The 16,459-nt window shown below is 37.0% G+C and overlaps 4 protein-coding genes across 5 annotated transcripts; 2 read left to right on the forward strand and 2 right to left on the reverse strand.

Moving 5' to 3' along the window:
- Nucleotides 1-524: 524 nt before the first annotated feature.
- LOC9305486 (CRM-domain containing factor CFM3A, chloroplastic/mitochondrial) lies at nt 525-3,970 on the reverse strand. Its single transcript, XM_021019023.1, has 9 exons — nt 3,004-3,970; nt 2,493-2,910; nt 2,270-2,400; nt 1,822-2,181; nt 1,578-1,734; nt 1,193-1,485; nt 1,051-1,110; nt 873-962; nt 525-786 (listed from the first exon to the last, which is right to left on the reverse strand). Exons 1-9 carry the CDS (start codon nt 3,913-3,915, stop codon nt 715-717), a joined length of 2,493 nt encoding a protein of 830 aa, XP_020874682.1. The 5' UTR covers nt 3,916-3,970; the 3' UTR covers nt 525-714.
- Nucleotides 3,971-4,315: 345 nt separating this feature from the next.
- Nucleotides 4,316-7,450, reverse strand: LOC9305487 (cytokinin dehydrogenase 4). The gene is made up of 5 exons (XM_002869370.2): nt 6,631-7,450; nt 5,958-6,085; nt 5,196-5,456; nt 4,722-4,990; nt 4,316-4,630 (listed from the first exon to the last, which is right to left on the reverse strand). Exons 1-5 carry the CDS (start codon nt 7,256-7,258, stop codon nt 4,339-4,341), a joined length of 1,578 nt encoding a protein of 525 aa, XP_002869416.1. The 5' UTR covers nt 7,259-7,450; the 3' UTR covers nt 4,316-4,338.
- A 2,593-nt stretch (nt 7,451-10,043) lies between these two features.
- On the forward strand, nt 10,044-11,671 carry LOC9305488 (transmembrane protein 258). Its single transcript, XM_002867344.2, has 4 exons — nt 10,044-10,156; nt 10,265-10,365; nt 11,266-11,344; nt 11,437-11,671. Exons 1-4 carry the CDS (start codon nt 10,154-10,156, stop codon nt 11,482-11,484), a joined length of 231 nt encoding a protein of 76 aa, XP_002867390.1. The 5' UTR covers nt 10,044-10,153; the 3' UTR covers nt 11,485-11,671.
- A 92-nt stretch (nt 11,672-11,763) lies between these two features.
- On the forward strand, nt 11,764-15,413 carry LOC9303463 (WD-40 repeat-containing protein MSI5). Of its 2 annotated transcripts, XM_021018935.1 has the most exons (16): nt 11,764-12,127; nt 12,617-12,677; nt 12,791-12,850; nt 12,948-13,010; nt 13,147-13,212; nt 13,303-13,377; nt 13,496-13,571; nt 13,644-13,839; nt 13,963-14,044; nt 14,134-14,207; nt 14,292-14,403; nt 14,511-14,585; nt 14,670-14,737; nt 14,829-14,928; nt 15,015-15,141; nt 15,314-15,413. In XM_021018935.1, exons 1-15 carry the CDS (start codon nt 11,871-11,873, stop codon nt 15,114-15,116), a joined length of 1,467 nt encoding a protein of 488 aa, XP_020874594.1. In that variant the 5' UTR covers nt 11,764-11,870; the 3' UTR covers nt 15,117-15,141; nt 15,314-15,413. The 2 variants fall into 2 exon arrangements, with proteins under 2 accessions (XP_020874594.1, XP_020874593.1); XM_021018934.1 differs by having other exon boundaries at nt 15,015-15,413.
- The last annotated feature ends 1,046 nt before the right edge of the window (nt 15,414-16,459 follow it).

A 16,459-nucleotide genomic window follows, 5' to 3' on the forward strand; every position in this document is an offset into this window, starting at 1 on the left:
TTCATAAGTAGTGAAGCTCTCTTTAAGGAACTCAGCTTTCTCTCATCAAAGAGTCTTGAAGACGAAACCTTCGAGGTCATGGAAACTCTGACACCCATGAGAAATGCCTTCAAAGGAACTTTCATAGTAGCTGGAGGTTATACAAGAGAAGACGGGAACAAGGCGGTGGCGGATGAAAGAACTGATTTGGTGGCGTATGGAAGGCACTTCTTGAGTTCTTGGCCAATCCAGATTTGCCCAGGAGATTTCAACTCAACGCCCCGTTGAATAAGTACAACAGATCAGCCTTCTATACTTATGATCCTGTCCTATTCTACACAGACTATCATTTTTCTCGAGACAACAGACACAACAACTGCATAAGTACTGGTCTAATGGCAATCCGCAATATGATGTAGCAAGCAGCAAACATCTCATTATCTGGTTGCTTATGATTTTCCCATTTCTTTTGGTTTTCGGGTTTATCCAGCGAAGTAGAGTCCTACTTTGCTTTGGTTTATGCTTTTTAGTCCAACACCTGTGTCTTACTACAGTATAACATATGGATTGGCTTTATGTTTTCTTTCGGTATACTTTTTTTCCGTAACATTGAACAAAGAACTTTTGAAATAAACTCTTGATTATATTGCATTTGCATTCAAAAATTCAACTTAACTTTTGCGATATCAATATTTCGACTCGGTTGACCCGAATAAATTATATTAGTTTACCGGTTCATGCTTCTTCTTCTTCCTCCAATGATAAGAAAGTTTCATTCTTTTCTGACTCCCATTCCAGAGATTCATCCTGATTCAAAAAAAATCCATCTCAGAGATGCAGTGGTTCAAGTAAATTTTCAAATATCAAGAACCTTCAGGAGGATTTCATTTTACCTCGTCAGAAGAAAAATCAGATTCATCGACTCTTAAATACAAGTTTTCTTCCTCTCCATCACTTTTCCTGCCGGGTTCCCTATCGTCATCCTGGATCAATTTTCAATGATAAGTTTGTTTACTCAGAAGGGCTTAAAGTAGATTGATCTGTCATAAAAGCATTCAAGTTTCATCAAACCTGTCCGGTCTTCAGCAGCTCTATCCGTTCCTCTAGGTCTGCAACATGATACTTCAGTGCCTGTCAGAAACAAAGAGACCAATATTGATCACAACAGAAAACTTTCAACACAAGTTACACGTAAAATCATTATCATCATTACTTCTCTTCTTTGAAGCTCAATGGATCGAGCAAAAGCCTTTTTTCTCGTCAATAAGTTTGAAGGCCTAAGCCGAAATGGCATCTGATAATTCTTTCCGCGATAGAGTATAATCGAATAGCCTTTCATGGTTTTATCAACGGATACCAATACTCCTCCACTCTCAGCCTCCAAAGAGATAGCGATATGTTTGACTTGCGGAAGAGATTTGCCTCTAACAATCACTTTTACAAGCTCACGATGTTTCCAGTGTAGATGCATGTTCTCTATGGTACCATCATACACTTCTCGTCTTCCTGTAAAACATTTTAAGAACAGGAAATCGAATTCTTACAGATTGTTTTGGCTTTAAACGTGACACATGAGTGAGAACAGTCTTTGTGCTTACCTAAGAGAAGAAACGGATCCATACTCAAACCAATTTTGCGGTAAAGAAGTCTCTCTTCTTCTGTGATTGTTTCTGAATCAGTTGGGAGTTCTGATGGGTCAAGATCCTTCTGCACTTTAGCTAAATCTCTCTCAGCTCTTCTCAACTTTTGCTTTCCCTGGAACCAAAGAGAGATCATCAAATTTAAGGCAGAGCAAATGTGTGCAATCAGATACCAAAAGAAAAAAAAAAGGGTAATACTCACATAAAGAAGCCTTAGCTCAAGATCTCTAATCAATGCAGCTCTTTTGATGGAAGCTGATTCTCTCTTTAACTCTTCAATATCAACGCTGCTTGCATCTGGTGCCCACCGAGAACTTGCAGCTATAGTCTCAGCAAGCGTTCCTGCGAGTAATTGGGTTTTAGGCGATTTGGCTTGTGATGTGAGTGTGACTCTTGTTGAAGCCATTTCTCGGACTTGATCCTCCTTGGTTTGAAGAACTTCCGTTATCTCCTTTTGCCTCTCGGTCAATGCCTCTGCCACGGCAGGAGGCATGAAGTCATTACCTCTGTAGAAGACAATATACTCCTTGTTTCTCGAAACAAGTACACCGCGAGTAAGTCTCTTCAAGAATGAATAAGATAAACAAAGTGAGCACATGCAAAATATTGGTGAGTGTGAATATATATGGAAGTTTATGTTTTCATCAAACCTTAAGTTCTTCCGCCATTCTCTCATTCCGCGTATTTTCTACACCGCGTTTGATTGCTATTTTGGCGATCGCACTTTTTGCCCATAGCTTTACCATTGCCTTAGCCAGACCTTGTAACTCTCTGCTCCTCCCTAAACCAGATAAATAAAGAAACAACAGTCACTTGGGAAATCATATATTACTACTACTAAAAGAAAGTAAGATTCGATGATTTTATGCGTACCCAGAGCAAAATGTGGAGGGCTTGTCCTAGCAAGCCGACGCATTTCTGTCATTTCCGTGTTAGACAAACAAGGCTTTACTCCTTGCGGAAGAATCCTAAACGGACACCTATATCCTTCAACGTATCCAGGAAGCAAGTCTGCATCAACAGGAAACGGAGCACACCCTGTCCAATCATGAAACCTTGGACCAAGCTCATCCAACAAATCATTCAATTCACATAGCTCGGATAATTGTTCTTTAGGAACATTCTTGGGGTAATTCGCATCCTCAGGTACGTAATCCCTTGCCTCTACATGTTTTGTATTGAGATTGTTCTGTTTAATAAATGTTTGAACACACTTGAGCTTGTAACTTATTCCTCGGTATAGCACAACCGAGCTTCCTGACCTCCATATCACTAATCCCCCAGTTTTATTCTATTAAACACCACAACCAACAAAAAAAGTAAACACATTATTCAGAATACTACCGAAAAGATCATTCCTTATTTCAACAGATTCAAATCTAACCTCCAAAACTTCATGAGTTCTCTTCATATTAAGAGAAAAAGGCTCTCCAAATTTCAACTTAACAACTTCATCAACCTCCCATTTCTCATGAATAGCTTGAACCAACACCTGCGTAATTCCTGCAGAACCTACTTTCACTCTCTCAACCATTCTCAAAGCTACACTCCTCAACCTTCTCAGCTCATGTTCTGGTACAACCCTCTCAGCTTCTGCCGTATTACTCCTCCTCGTTTTCCATATTCCCTTATCTTTCCCTGAATCTATCATCCCTCTTTCACCATCATCTAAATCTGAATCTACACCTCTATTACTAGAATCGTTATCCCTTCTATATCTATCTACAGTAATAACATCATCAAAACTCGAACTTTCAACTCCTTGCTCGAAGCTAGTCGTAAAGTTAACACCTTTAGACCCACCATTGTTAACCCATGGAGCAGACATGTATCCGCTTGGTCTTGGGAAAGTCGACGGCTCATTCGCCGAATAGAGTCGATTGGAATCGGTTCTCTTATCAGATAAACCATACCCAGAAGAAAGATTTGATCTTGATTCATCTCCATCGTCTTTATGATGTTGAATTTGCTCTTCTTGCTTCTGCCATGGCAATTTCTCGGTTTTAGGGCTGATACGTGAAGACCATTTATCGCTAATTTCTTCGAAAAAACCCGGTTTAGGTTTTCTCTTCGTCTTCTTCCTCTGGTGAGTGTCGATATCAATGGTGGCTCTGATGACACTCAATTCAAGGGTGTGAAACCGAATTGGGTGATTGAAGCTACGAAATCTGAGTCTACGAATAAAGAAATTAGGCTTTATAGAGGACTCTAGAGGTTGAAGACGACGGAATTGAGGAGACGAAGATGTTGATGAGGAGATAGTGTAAAGATTCAGTGGGAATTGACACAGCGCCATGGATGAATTTGGCTAAGAAAGACAACTTTGTACTAATTTCAAAACGACCACGTTTTCAATAAGAGTGTACGAATTTCCAAGTAACACACCGTTTTCAATTTAGCAATAAAACATGCACGCCGTTTTTCATTATCTTAATAAAATAGGGTCTTAATTGTATAATTTGTATACTTCTTAGTAACCCATATAAGTTATTAATAAAAGAAAATAATTCGTTCTTAATTTCGGAGAGCCTATAACAATATATTTTTCTTTGCTTTTGACTAATTAATACAACAACGAAAAAGATTAAAGTAATTAAGTAGCCTAACCCAAATAACAAAACCATTTATTTATTAGTTAGACGATGAAAGTAGTTGCCTGTTCATGTTAAAGACACGTCTTAAAGTTACAAAACAAATCAATTAAGACATATGTGATAAGTTAATTAAATATGTCTTGTCCTGGAGACAATAGTCTTTTAGGATCAAACATAATTTTCTTCCTCAAAAAATCATCCCATTTTGGTCCAAAATGTTTAACCCAATCTTCTTTTCTTGTATAATGCATCAAATATTCTTTAATCTTAATTCCCGAGTTTTCACAAAACTGAATAACCTTGTCGTTGAGATTTTCAAGTTCTTGCCAATTTTGAGATCCACCAGCTGATTGCAGTAATCCGATCACATAAAAAACATCTTCGTCCGGTGTCATCGTTGACATGCGGTTGTTCCATCTATTAATTAATATTAAAAAAAATCGTGTTAACATACGTTAATGGGACATAATTTCAAATAAAATTATACAGAAAGTAAATATTTATTTACTTGTTTCGGTTGGTGGGATAGAAGAGAGTAACACCAGTAGTAGAGGTTTGGTTTAGAAGAAGGCCATTGATAACACCATCATGAAAATCTAGAATTCGAGATCCCGGTACGAAGATGTTAAGCCATGGATGAGGAACTTCCCATAGCCCTAAAGATCTGAGTTTATCTTCTTCGTTTCGGACACGGTTCAAAAAATCGAAATAAGGAACATCTTGTACGAACATAAACCCCGGAGCGAAACCTAGAGTTCTAGTTAACATGTCAATCACCTACAACAAAAGATATGAGATATTTAATAAGCATATATATATGGACATATATATTGTTATGATATGATCAGGGCGATTTGTGGATGTGTATAATAAATAATGCGAAATGAACATAACAGCAAGTATTATATCTTATTTTAAGTAATGATGGTGATGATTCTGAGTCACTATGTGAGAATAATCATCATGAAGGATTTCATAGTACCTGGTCAATGATGGGAAGGGTGGTTCTATCATAATACTTGGCTACTTCGAGAACATAGATGATACGGTGGTCATTCACAAGAGATGCGACTCTTGTTTGATCGGAGAGTGGGAAGAAAGAGGTGTCGACAAAGCCGTTTGACATCATTAGCTGACCTTCCAAAAAGTCAACTCCACCACGATCATTGGTCATTGATATCAAACGCTCTTGGTCTCTTTTAAAAGTCGAGAAGTCACTGTAGAGTATGCGAGACCATTTCACCTGCATAATTGTATATCAATTTATATCCAGAAATTAATCCATTTAAGATCATCTTCGTAGATTGTATATATGGTCTATTTTTCATAAAGGAAAACCAAGAATCATTTATAGAACTTTGAATCACTATAGCGATAAACAAATAGGTGCAAGAGACCATAACTTTTATCGAAAGTCTACGTACACAATTTATAGCAGTTTAAAATAACTATAAGACTTACGTAGGAAAATATAATAAAAAAGATTAGATATTGACATCAACAAGATTTGCAAGCATAAGACAAGATTACACTCGAGCAAGTCCTAGGATTGATTGCGCAGAATCTAATAAAACGTAAGCAATATGAGAGTTTATTCAACAAATGTATTGATTTTTATTCAAATTAAAATAATTCAAGATCAGCCTTTTGACTTCCTATTATACGTTCCAACCAAATCATATCAGTTTTAGATTTGCGACCACTACATTAATTATAAATCGATTACACTATAGATGATACATACCCTTGTGGGTGCATGATCCAACGCAATCCTGGCCCTCGTTATAATACCGAATTGACCCAGACCTCCTAAAACTCCATAGAACAATTCAGGGTTTAACTTTGGCGAGCAAGTCATCATTTCACCTTTTCCTGAAATTAATTATTATGAACGACTAATTGTCAAACAATAAATTATTACGAACAAAAAGACAAACTCCACATATTAATAAGTCAATCACAAATTAGCATAATTACTATCATTAGCGGACCCAGAATTATTTTTTACCCAGATCAGACATAGCTAAAATATTTTTTTTGTCAAACCAAATGTATTTTTTCTCATCATAATAAGTAAAATATTGAAATTTAGGGAAGTCACATGACCCTCCTTTCTTGCACGTAGGTCCGCCAGATTTACTATTGAAGAAACTCACTTTCTGAGAAAAAAAATGTTTTCCAAATATTATTGAGTTTATACTGATTATTGCGTGTAAGTTTATCTCAAGGATCAAGTTTGTAATTAAAACATTATATTATCATCAATACAGATGCATATAATACGTATCGCTGATCTTAATATAATTGTAGCTTGCAGACAAAAAAATACTAGCATCTACGAGGTCATAGATACTGTTTCATTCCTAATTTTTTTTTTTTTTTTTTATTTGTTTAGTGAAGTTTTGGTAGTTACGTACCCGTAATGACGTCAAGCTCATGAACGTTACTAATCTGAGGGCCGTGTCTAAACGTCTGACCACCGATTCCAGCGTTCGACAACGTCCCGCCAACGCTAAGATACAAAAAATCAGTCCAAGAAACCGGCGAGACGCCTCTCTCCACCGCCGCCTTCAGAACATCCACCCACATCGTCCCGGCAGCCACGTCAGCGTAAGTCCCGTCTGCTGAGATAACAACCGCTGCTGGTTTAGCGGCCTTGGCGAGACACGTCATGTTCACGACGACACCTCCGGGTGCAGAGGCTTGGCCACGGAGGGAGTGGCCTTGGCCTCGAGCAGCCACTTTGAAAGTAGGCGTGGGTCTGGTTGAGTCCCTGTTGTACGAGAATCCTCCGTTGGCGAAACGAAGAAGACGAGCCACCTCCGTGGTGGAGGAAGGGCAGAGGACGGCGCCGGGGTTTTCATCGGTTATGTTACCGAAGTCATGAGAAGCGGCGGAGATGGAGAAAGGATCGGTTAGTACCGTGAGGTTGAGTGATATGGGTAAGAAGACATCAATGCCCTCATCTGATTTGATTAAGGTTGGGGTTAAACTTATAAAAAGCGTTATTAGGGTGATGATGCTTGAACCGAGATTACTAGTCATTCTCTAATTAACGGGTAGGTGAATGGGAGAATGAGACGGAGGATGAGATATTACTATTAGTGTCTTGTTGATTATGGGATTAATATAGAGATAAGTTAGAAAGTATGCGATATATATAGAACCATAGAGAGACTAGACTATATATACTATAATGTAATAATTGTCACGTGAAATATATATATATATCTTTGCGTGCTTTTTTTTTCTGTTGATATATATACAAGTCTTGTTGACGCCAAAGAAAAAAAAAAGAGATACAAGTTGTGTTCGTCCAAAGTGCTTTGTGTCAAATATTCGACTGCATTGACTTCGAACTATCTATATATTTTTCATTTTTTTTTTGTCAAAGGGTATATATTTTAAATTTATTTCACCAATAATATCAAGTCTACTGGGTAATTGATTTTAACCCCCCTGATAAGTTTCCATTTCTGGCTTTTATAGTTTGAATATTTAATACCGTTTTTTTTTGAAAAAGAATATTTAATACCGTTTGACTTTATAAGATGTGATTATTTATTGTCGATCACATAACGTAAATTCGAAATATGTGGAAACCGACCAAACTCGGAGTCTGTGGGCCGGTTTATAGATAACACTTTTTTTTTTCACCCAGTAATTCGTCCAATTGCAAACGTAACTTTGAACTCTTCCATAAAACTAACTAATACACTAGTACAGTATTAAAAGAAAATGAGGACTCGTATAAATACTGTATTATATAACTCTCTTTTTTCACTCGAGGATCTTTACTGAAATTTACATTACAAAGGTCGATCTTACTTTGTAGAAAATTTAGATAAGTTTATTTTTTAAATATTATATTAATTGTTACTTTGATTTGGTTGCGTAGTTTTAATTTGTAAGATCAATTTAATTCTCTTATTGAATTGCATTGTGTTATAATCAATTGGACCGGCACAGAATTGAAAACACATACGCAAGTTTTTAGTAGCGTGAGAAAGCAAAAGGCTCATTTCATCTCGAACATCACTTTTTTTTTAGTTTCTTCATTTCGTCTTCACAAAGTATCACATGCAAAGTGACACAAACATTTAATTATTTATTTATTACAGATTATTTAATCAGAAACTCTATCCACTAATTGAGTTGTCGACGGTTAATATAACTCAATGTAATATAATTAAATAGATTAACAATGAATTTTTAATTTTGTCAAATTTACTTTGCTATCTATGTTAGAGAGTGAAGCACACGAAGGATATCACCGACTCACCGTCCCGTGATTACATGACGCCCTACAAAGAAAACAGACGCAAGATTCATTTATTAATCAATAGTGTTAAATATAAGTATTCTTTTAGATGATATTAGTAGTTTTGATATATAATACTTATCACAACAACCGTGTCTGAATTTTTTTTTATCTTAATGGTTTGTTATGTGTTACGATTAACGATCTAACATCAATTCCAAAGATGGAGGATCGTTCATTATTAAAAAAAGAAAAAGAAAAAGATGGAGAATCATATAAAGCCGATGTCGAATTATCTTAAGTTTAGGGTTTATAGTTTAGAACAGATTGACAATTTGCATTCGTATCTCTTATATATCATTTCACTTAGATATGTGATTCCTAACACAAACAAATAAATGATTATCTCGATAATTCTCTTTTCTAAATTTACCATATATTGAGTTTTGAATATTCTTATCGGAACAAACATATATACCGTACCAGACCAGTGATTTAATTTTCAAAGTGAATGTGCGGACCAAATATTTTTTTTCCTGCATAAAATCTATTCACACACAACATCAGAATTATTTTGTTCGATCCATGTGCCAAAAATCGTAAATATCTGCAAATAGCAAACGAGTATACATGTGGTACCAAATTAATTAAGAAATATGTCCCACCTATGAAATTATTCGGCAGCCGGGTTTTCGTCATTTAGTATCGGCGATACTGTATCGCTAACACTTCTTTGGGACCAGATTTTTGTACTGGTCAACAAATTAAACCCTAACCAATTTCTAAGTCTTTTACATGAAAAAACGAAATCTAATGGAAGTCATTGTTGACCAATACAAAAATGTAGTAATATTGGATCTGGTCCCATTTTTCAGGTGGGAACTAAATCTAGAGAGAGTACCCGATCATCAAACCGGCAACTAAATTGACAAGGAATTGGAGGTCTCTACATTGAAGTGGATTTCGATTTTCAAAGAAGGTCAAGGGTCACATTGCATTTTGAATCGCGATGCGTATATCAGATCAGTTTAATTGAATCAAAAATAGATTAAAAAAAAAAAACTATAGTGAAGAATGAAATAATCGATTTTATAGCATCGGTTTTTTTTTTTTTTTTGTTTTTCCTTCCAAATACTTTATTAATGAATAAGTGACAGATCCCAGTTTACAGGGGTTAATAAGAAATTTGGACACGAATGATACATAGATGATTGATTAGCACAAAGCACTGCCTTCGATTTTACCATCGGTTAGCGAGTAAGATTTTACAGAATAAAATGTTATATAAATTGTTTCGGTTCTATTATATCGGATCCTGCAATCATTGATTATGTAATCATTCGTATTTTGATCACTCTGAATATTTCGTTGTGGTTTAATTTTTAGTAAACTAGGTTTAAAATTATTGAAAGACAGACGTTAAAAGAAAAAGAAGACAAATTAACACATTTAGAATTAGTACCAATGGCCTTACCAAGGATTATTGGGCTTATTAAATCGATACACTAACAGCAAAAACTGGCCCATAAAATATCCGAAGTTGGGTAAACCGGTTAAGTCCAAACCGGGAGCGACTCGTGTGTTAGTTAGTGAGCGAGATCAGTCAAAGAAAAGGCTTTCACAATCGCTTATTCATTGTTCCTCAGATCGAAACGAAGAAGAAGAAGAGCTTAGCAACAATGGTAAATCTAGATCCGTCCATGTGTTTTCAATCACAGCTAATTTGATTTCTTTATTTGTTGCTTTTCCGATTTCTGATTTTTGTTTGGTGCTCTTTTTCCGGTGAGAAGGCGGCGAAACCGATTGCGAGTCCGATTCCGGTGGCTCTGTATCCGACTTTGTCGGTGTTCACTCTTGCGATTGGCCTCGTCATTACCGCTATCTTCTTCATGTAAGCTTAAACTCGATCTGATCTCCAGATCTTCAAATACTCAGATTAGTGAAACAGTTCCTGATTGATTCGATACACCTATGATTCATTTTGATTTTTCATTAAGCTTGATTCGAATTTCGAATATACATTGTGTAGTAGTCATGACTAGGTTATGAATTATGAATCGTGTGAGGCTCTCCTCTTGTTTGTTCACTGTATTTTGAAGCCTGAGCGACATTTTTACTGCTTATATATGGTTTGGTCACAATGCTTTCTCAATTGCGAGTCTCTAGATAGGTCTTCTGAAGCTACAAGTTTATCACGTTCATGATCTCTTTGTTAGATTCATGTATCCCCATTTTGTTGAGATAATGTGTGCCTTAAAGTTTCTGAGTAAAAAAGTAAGAAAGTCATGGGATGGGACTCATTTAGTTAGCTTTTGGAAATGTGTGAGCTCTATATGCTATCATTATATAAAGTGATAGTCTGTGGAATGGAATCAGTGCTCTATAATTTCACTGAGCGTGACAAATTGACCGATCATCGATTTAGTTAAGACAGAAGAAAGTTTGATTTGTATGATTCTCATTTAAGCATGGAGATTTAACCTTTCAAAGGATGCAAGTTGTAGGAGATATGATTCGGTTTGTTAAAGTAATGTGTTGTCAGGGCTACGAGCATGTGGGTTAGCCTAGAGTCAAAACTTTAAACAATATCAGAAAGCAAATCTAAACCTTAAAGAATTGACTTTAACTCCATCATTGAATAACACCCTCTAAGATAGACTTGAACCATTCATGTTGGCTTCTTCGTAGTACGGTCTTGGTGGACTCTTCTGGTATTCACAGTGCTGGTTTAGATTCAGTCAGCCGAACAAAGATTAATCAAACTTTCCCTGTCATAACATTTGTGTTGCAGCTATGAAGCTACATCATCCAGGAAAAACCGAAGCCTCGGAAAGGAGCTCGCTACTTCCGCAGTTGCATCTGTCTTCTTGGTATGGCATTTCTTCTTCATCCTCTTGACTTGACTATAAGAGTTGTCTTAAATCTAATGTTGGGTTGAAATTTGTTTCTCTGTTATTTGCAGGGTTTTGGATCCTTGTTTCTGCTACTTGCTAGTGGTGTTTATGTTTGATCCTTCTTCCTCAAATACTATCCCAACTAGTTCAAAGACAAAAAAAGACAGATTTATCTTTGTTGAAGTGAAATCAGAGTTATGAATGTTAGACTTTGAGAAGTAGCCTTTAAACACCAAGTTGCAATTGAATTATCTTGTGCTTTTGAACGCTAAACCGAGTTTGAATTTCACCTCCATTAGAACATCGTTTGCGTTGTTAATAAATTAGTAAATTTCTACCAAGATTTAGAAGAAAGCTTAACGCAAATTTTGTAACAATTTATTATTTCAACCTTTTTGAAGTAATTCGCTGATATTTAAGTATTTTCCCGGGACGAAGTTTACTCGACGTGGCATAAATATAATATTAAAAAAAAAATAAGGGAGAAGAGAGAAAGAAGAAAATGGAAAGCGAAGAAGCAGCAGCGACTGTTCAAGCCACCAGGCCGAGAAGAGTATCTAGGACTCCGGTGACGGCCATTTTGACGAAGAAGAGAGGTCGGAAACCTAAGAAAAACGACGAGTCTCATTCACCTTTTTCTCAACAGCAGAGTCAAAAGGCCACTGTTGACGACAAGTACTCTCAGTGGAAGACTCTTCTTCCCATTCTCTATGATTCGTTTGTTAACCATACCCTCGTCTGGCCCTCTCTCTCTTGCAGGTCTGTGTTTTCTGTTTTTGGGTTTTCTGTTTCTAGGGTTTTGGAGAAAGTTGTTTTCTTTTTGGGAAATAAAAATTCAAGCTTTGTGCTTTTGGTCAGGCGATTAAGTTACATTTCCGTTTTTACTAGTGAAATGCTGATAGATTGAGAGTTTTTCTTAGCAGGTTTCTGGAATTTGTGAGATTAGGACATGTTCTAGTTAGGGTTTATGATTTAGCTCAGTCTTCATGCTTTTATGTGTTTCTTTCTCTTATATTTTGATCTGTTACAGCTCATTAGCTAACTGATGTTTCCAATTTGTACCTCTGGAACTTGGTTTGATAGGAGAATGATCGATTGGTCATTGTTAACACTTGACCAACTCGGTTATAGTGTTCTGTTTTGTTACTTTTTGGTTTCAGATGTTTAATAGTGCTAAGATTTAGTGAAGTGTTTAGATTTTGTGTAAAGAGGTTCGATTTCGTTGTAACTGTTGTTTGATTTGAGCAGATGGGGGCCACAGCTTGAGCAAGCAGCTTCTAAGACTCAACGTCTCTATCTCTCGGAACAAGTGAGTTTGCTCACTTTTTCTTGTGGTTTGTACATTTTTTCTTTGAGGAAAAGTATCCAAAGTTTGTCTACTGCTCCTTATGTTCACTTTTTTTTTCCTGGTTCTGTCACTAGACGAATGGCAGTGTGCCTAATACTTTGGTCATAGCCAATTGCGAATCTGTTAATAGGCAGGTAATTAGTTTTTCTCTACCAAAACTTGTGGTTTTTTCCTTGTGTTACTCTTGGTGAGATGAAATTATTGAAATACCGTTTCTTTTTATGCTTTCAGCTTAATGAAGAGGCACACTCTCCAACTGTGAAGAAGTACAAGACCATCATCCACCCTGGAGAGGTGTGAGTTCTACCCTTTTGAGAGATATTCCTGTATTCTCATTGTTGTTTCTTAGATGGATTTACTGAATCAGCATTTCGTTTAGGATTTTGAGTGCTGAAAAAGACTCTGTATTTGTACCCTTCATTAATCGCAGGTCAACAGAATCAGGGAACTCCCACAAAATAGCAAGATTGTAGCTACTCACACCGACAGTCCTGATGTAAGCCCTGCTTGCTTTCGTTATTCAGTATCCTTGTTTTGAACGTAGTTTCCAGTTTCAGTCATGCAAGTATGATATATTGGTTTTCAGGTTCTCATTTGGGACACTGAGACTCAACCAGACCGGTATGCTGTGCTTGGAGCTCCACATTCTCGTCCAGATTTGGTATGCTCTTGTGAGAATTTTTGTGTTGTCGCACTGAGTTAAACCACCTGCTTGTGCATCATCTTAACAAACGAAAGAGCTACTCCTTTTGCATCACCTGAACAACTTTTATTTTCAGTTACTAACTGGGCACCAGGATAATGCTGAATTTGCTCTTGCAATGTGCCCAATCGAACCTTTTGTTCTCTCTGGAGGTTTGTATCAGTTCTATCTTTGTGTCATATCTTGTGGTTTGCAAGTTTTTCATCAAAGATTCTTCCGTGCAGGGAAGGACAAGTCCGTTGTTTTGTGGAGTATCCAAGACCATATCGCAATGGCTGGTACGGATTCCAAATCCCCTGGATCAAGCTTCAAGCAGACTGGTGAAGGTAGTAATAAAACTGGTTGTCCTTCTGTTGGCCCTCGAGGCGTATATCATGGCCACGAAGATACAGTTGAAGACGTGGCATTCTGTCCATCTAGGTAACTTCTTGGGTCTGTCTCCTTTTTTTTTAAATCTTTTAAGTTTACACGCAAATGCAGAACTACTGAAAATTTTCTGATGCTTTTGGTAAAAAATTCTGGTGATTTTTTTTTGCCCTGCAGTGCACAAGAATTCTGCAGTGTTGGTGATGATTCTTGCCTAATGCTATGGGACGCAAGAACTGGCACTGGTCCTGCCATAAAGGTATTTCTTTTTTTAACCATATCCACATTTGAGGTTTGACCTTTTGGTCTTGTTTCAGTTTCCATCTGTTTCTTCTTGTGTGCTGGCAGGTTGAGAAGGCACATGATGCTGATCTTCACTGTGTCGATTGGAATCCTCATGACAACAATCTGATCCTGACCGGGTACTGATTTTGCAAACTTAAATACTTGTCCAAAAGTACAGAGATGCTCGTCCTATCACTCTCACTTCTACTTCACTTTTCCAGGTCAGCAGATAACACTGTCCGTGTGTTTGACCGCCGAAACCTGACCTCAAATGGAGTTGGTTCACCTATTTACAAATTTGAAGGCCACAAGGCTGCTGTTCTTTGTGTTCAGGTTTCAACAACATGCCACTACCTCTGTTCTTTTTTGTTTTATTCATATCATTTGTCCTGTAAATGAGAATACCTATCCCCAGTGACAGTGCTTCGTTATCAATTCAGTGGTCTCCTGATAAATCATCTGTGTTTGGGAGTTCAGCAGAAGATGGTCTCTTGAACATATGGGACTATGATACGGTTTGTACATTTTCTCAGATTTGCATTATAAAAGTTTCTCCTACTTTCAAGCTCATCATATTCATATATGCATGTGTGCATCAGGTCGGCAAGAAGTCCGAGCGTGCACCCAAAACTCCTGCTGGGCTTTTCTTCCAGCATGCTGGTCACAGGTTATCAAGACTTAATCCTAATTCGCTTGTTTGCTTTTCCCTTTTACTCTCTTCAGTGTAATCTATAATTTCCTTGTGTATATCTTCTTAGGGACAAATTGGTCGACTTCCACTGGAGCCCAATGGACCCTTGGACTATTGTCAGTGTTTCTGATAATTGTGAGAGTAGCGGTGGAGGTGGTACGTTGCAGGTAAATGGCTTGCTACATTTACTCTGGAACCTACCTATGATTACTTTCTCGGTAAAAATGAAAACTTTGATTTTAAATTAATGCAGATATGGCGGATGAGTGACTTGATTTACAGACCGGAAGATGAAGTCCTGACAGAGCTAGAGAAATTCAAGTCACATGTTTTCACATGTACCTCCAAGCCTTGAGGAAGCAACCACATCATGTCTATTAGTAAGTTGCTGCGGTTTAGGTGTCAGTTTTTGAGAGATAAATCGGTATACTTATGTGATTTAGGTGTTATTTTAGCGGGAAAATTACTTGGTTTGTGTCAGCCAGTAATTCAACATATTGGTAGGTTTAGGACGTCCGGAATCTTATATGGTTCTTGATCCTGTTTCTTCAGGTTAATCGTAGGCACCTAACTTGCTTGTAGTTTCAAACATTGTTGTGAATCCAAACTTGGTTAAGCAAGACCAAACTAAACCAACAGATTGAAATCCAAATCTCAAATACTTGACTTGACTCATGTGTCCCTGAACCTTTCAGTTCTACGTCCAACTAAAGAAGATAGAAAATTGTGGTTATTCATAAACCCAATATGCAAGAAAACCTGTTCTGCATAAACCAAGCTGAACCGGACCAACTCACTAGATCTACAAAGCTGTTATGCAATCTTAAGACCTGACATGACATCTATGCAAACTTGCAGACAATTGAACTTAATAATACTCTTGGGATTGTGGGGTTGGGGAGTTAGGTACAACATTTGAGGAAATTTATTGCATAAAATCTTCTAGTAGATTCCCTCTCTCTCTAGTTTTAAAAACATCTAGTACTAAACCTTTCTTGGTTTTTGGTTTTATCTGACATTAAGTACACTACTCATTCATAGATATAAGACAATCTCATAGGGGCTTCTATAGGTTTTGTTGGATTCTCATCATTGATTCATTGCAGCTATAACCAAACAAAACCTTGTTTGTCGACGCATACAAACACACACAATATACATACACACGTTTTGAGTTTTGTATGTTTATGTGAATATGCCAAACTATTTGTTTGGAAGAGGGGAGACAATTTGTGGCTCAAGAAGTACTATATCACCATTGTTCAAGATTTAGTCCTTATAAAAATCCTAGCCATTAAACCCATTTTCTTGTCTGCTTCTCTCTTCCCCCCTAACGAAATTGTCGTAGTGATGTTACACCATTCAAACCGATCATTGGCGCTCTTCACAAATTAATCTTAATGGATCATCTACCTCATTTTATTCTTGAATATTGACTCACAAAATTAGTACTATATACTGTTCTATCTACATGAGAAAGATGTGTGTGTGTGTGGTGAACCAAATTTTAAGCCTAAAGCTTGTCACCAATATTTAAGCCTAAAGCTTGTCTAGAGTGCAACGCTTTTAAGTAGTACTACTCTTGTTATGAGTTATGACTATAAATGGATACAACGCATCTATAGTTTTGCATATTTACTATATGAGTATGAAACACGTGATAACCTGCGAGTGTGTCATTTTCAAGCTTCGAAGATC

This window comes from Arabidopsis lyrata (assembly GCF_000004255.2).
Source record: "Arabidopsis lyrata subsp. lyrata unplaced genomic scaffold ARALYscaffold_7, whole genome shotgun sequence".
NCBI classification, from domain to species: domain Eukaryota; kingdom Viridiplantae; phylum Streptophyta; class Magnoliopsida; order Brassicales; family Brassicaceae; genus Arabidopsis; species Arabidopsis lyrata.

Excerpts from the sequence above, each read along its gene's own strand:
- LOC9305488 (XM_002867344.2), top strand. Across the intron at positions 10,366-11,265 it reads ATTACCGCTATCTTCTTCAT|CTATGAAGCTACATCATCCA; the intron begins GTAAGCTTAAAC and ends TTTGTGTTGCAG. Across the intron at positions 11,345-11,436 it reads CAGTTGCATCTGTCTTCTTG|GGTTTTGGATCCTTGTTTCT; the intron begins GTATGGCATTTC and ends TGTTATTTGCAG.
- LOC9303463 (XM_021018934.1), top strand. The coding sequence starts at position 11,871 with ATGGAAAGCGAAGAAGCAGCAGCGACTGTTCAAGCCACCAGGCCGAGA. Across the intron at positions 13,011-13,146 it reads CCATCATCCACCCTGGAGAG|GTCAACAGAATCAGGGAACT; the intron begins GTGTGAGTTCTA and ends CATTAATCGCAG. Across the intron at positions 13,572-13,643 it reads ACCTTTTGTTCTCTCTGGAG|GGAAGGACAAGTCCGTTGTT; the intron begins GTTTGTATCAGT and ends TCTTCCGTGCAG.
- LOC9305486 (XM_021019023.1), bottom strand. The coding sequence starts at position 3,915 with ATGGCGCTGTGTCAATTCCCACTGAATCTTTACACTATCTCCTCATCA. Across the intron at positions 1,735-1,821 it reads TTGAGCTAAGGCTTCTTTAT|GGAAAGCAAAAGTTGAGAAG; the intron begins GTGAGTATTACC and ends CTTTGGTTCCAG. Across the intron at positions 963-1,050 it reads AGCTGCTGAAGACCGGACAG|GATGACGATAGGGAACCCGG; the intron begins GTTTGATGAAAC and ends AAATTGATCCAG.
- LOC9305487 (XM_002869370.2), bottom strand. The coding sequence starts at position 7,258 with ATGACTAGTAATCTCGGTTCAAGCATCATCACCCTAATAACGCTTTTT. Across the intron at positions 5,457-5,957 it reads TGGATCATGCACCCACAAGG|GTGAAATGGTCTCGCATACT; the intron begins GTATGTATCATC and ends ACAATTATGCAG. Across the intron at positions 4,991-5,195 it reads CCCTTCCCATCATTGACCAG|GTGATTGACATGTTAACTAG; the intron begins GTACTATGAAAT and ends CTTTTGTTGTAG.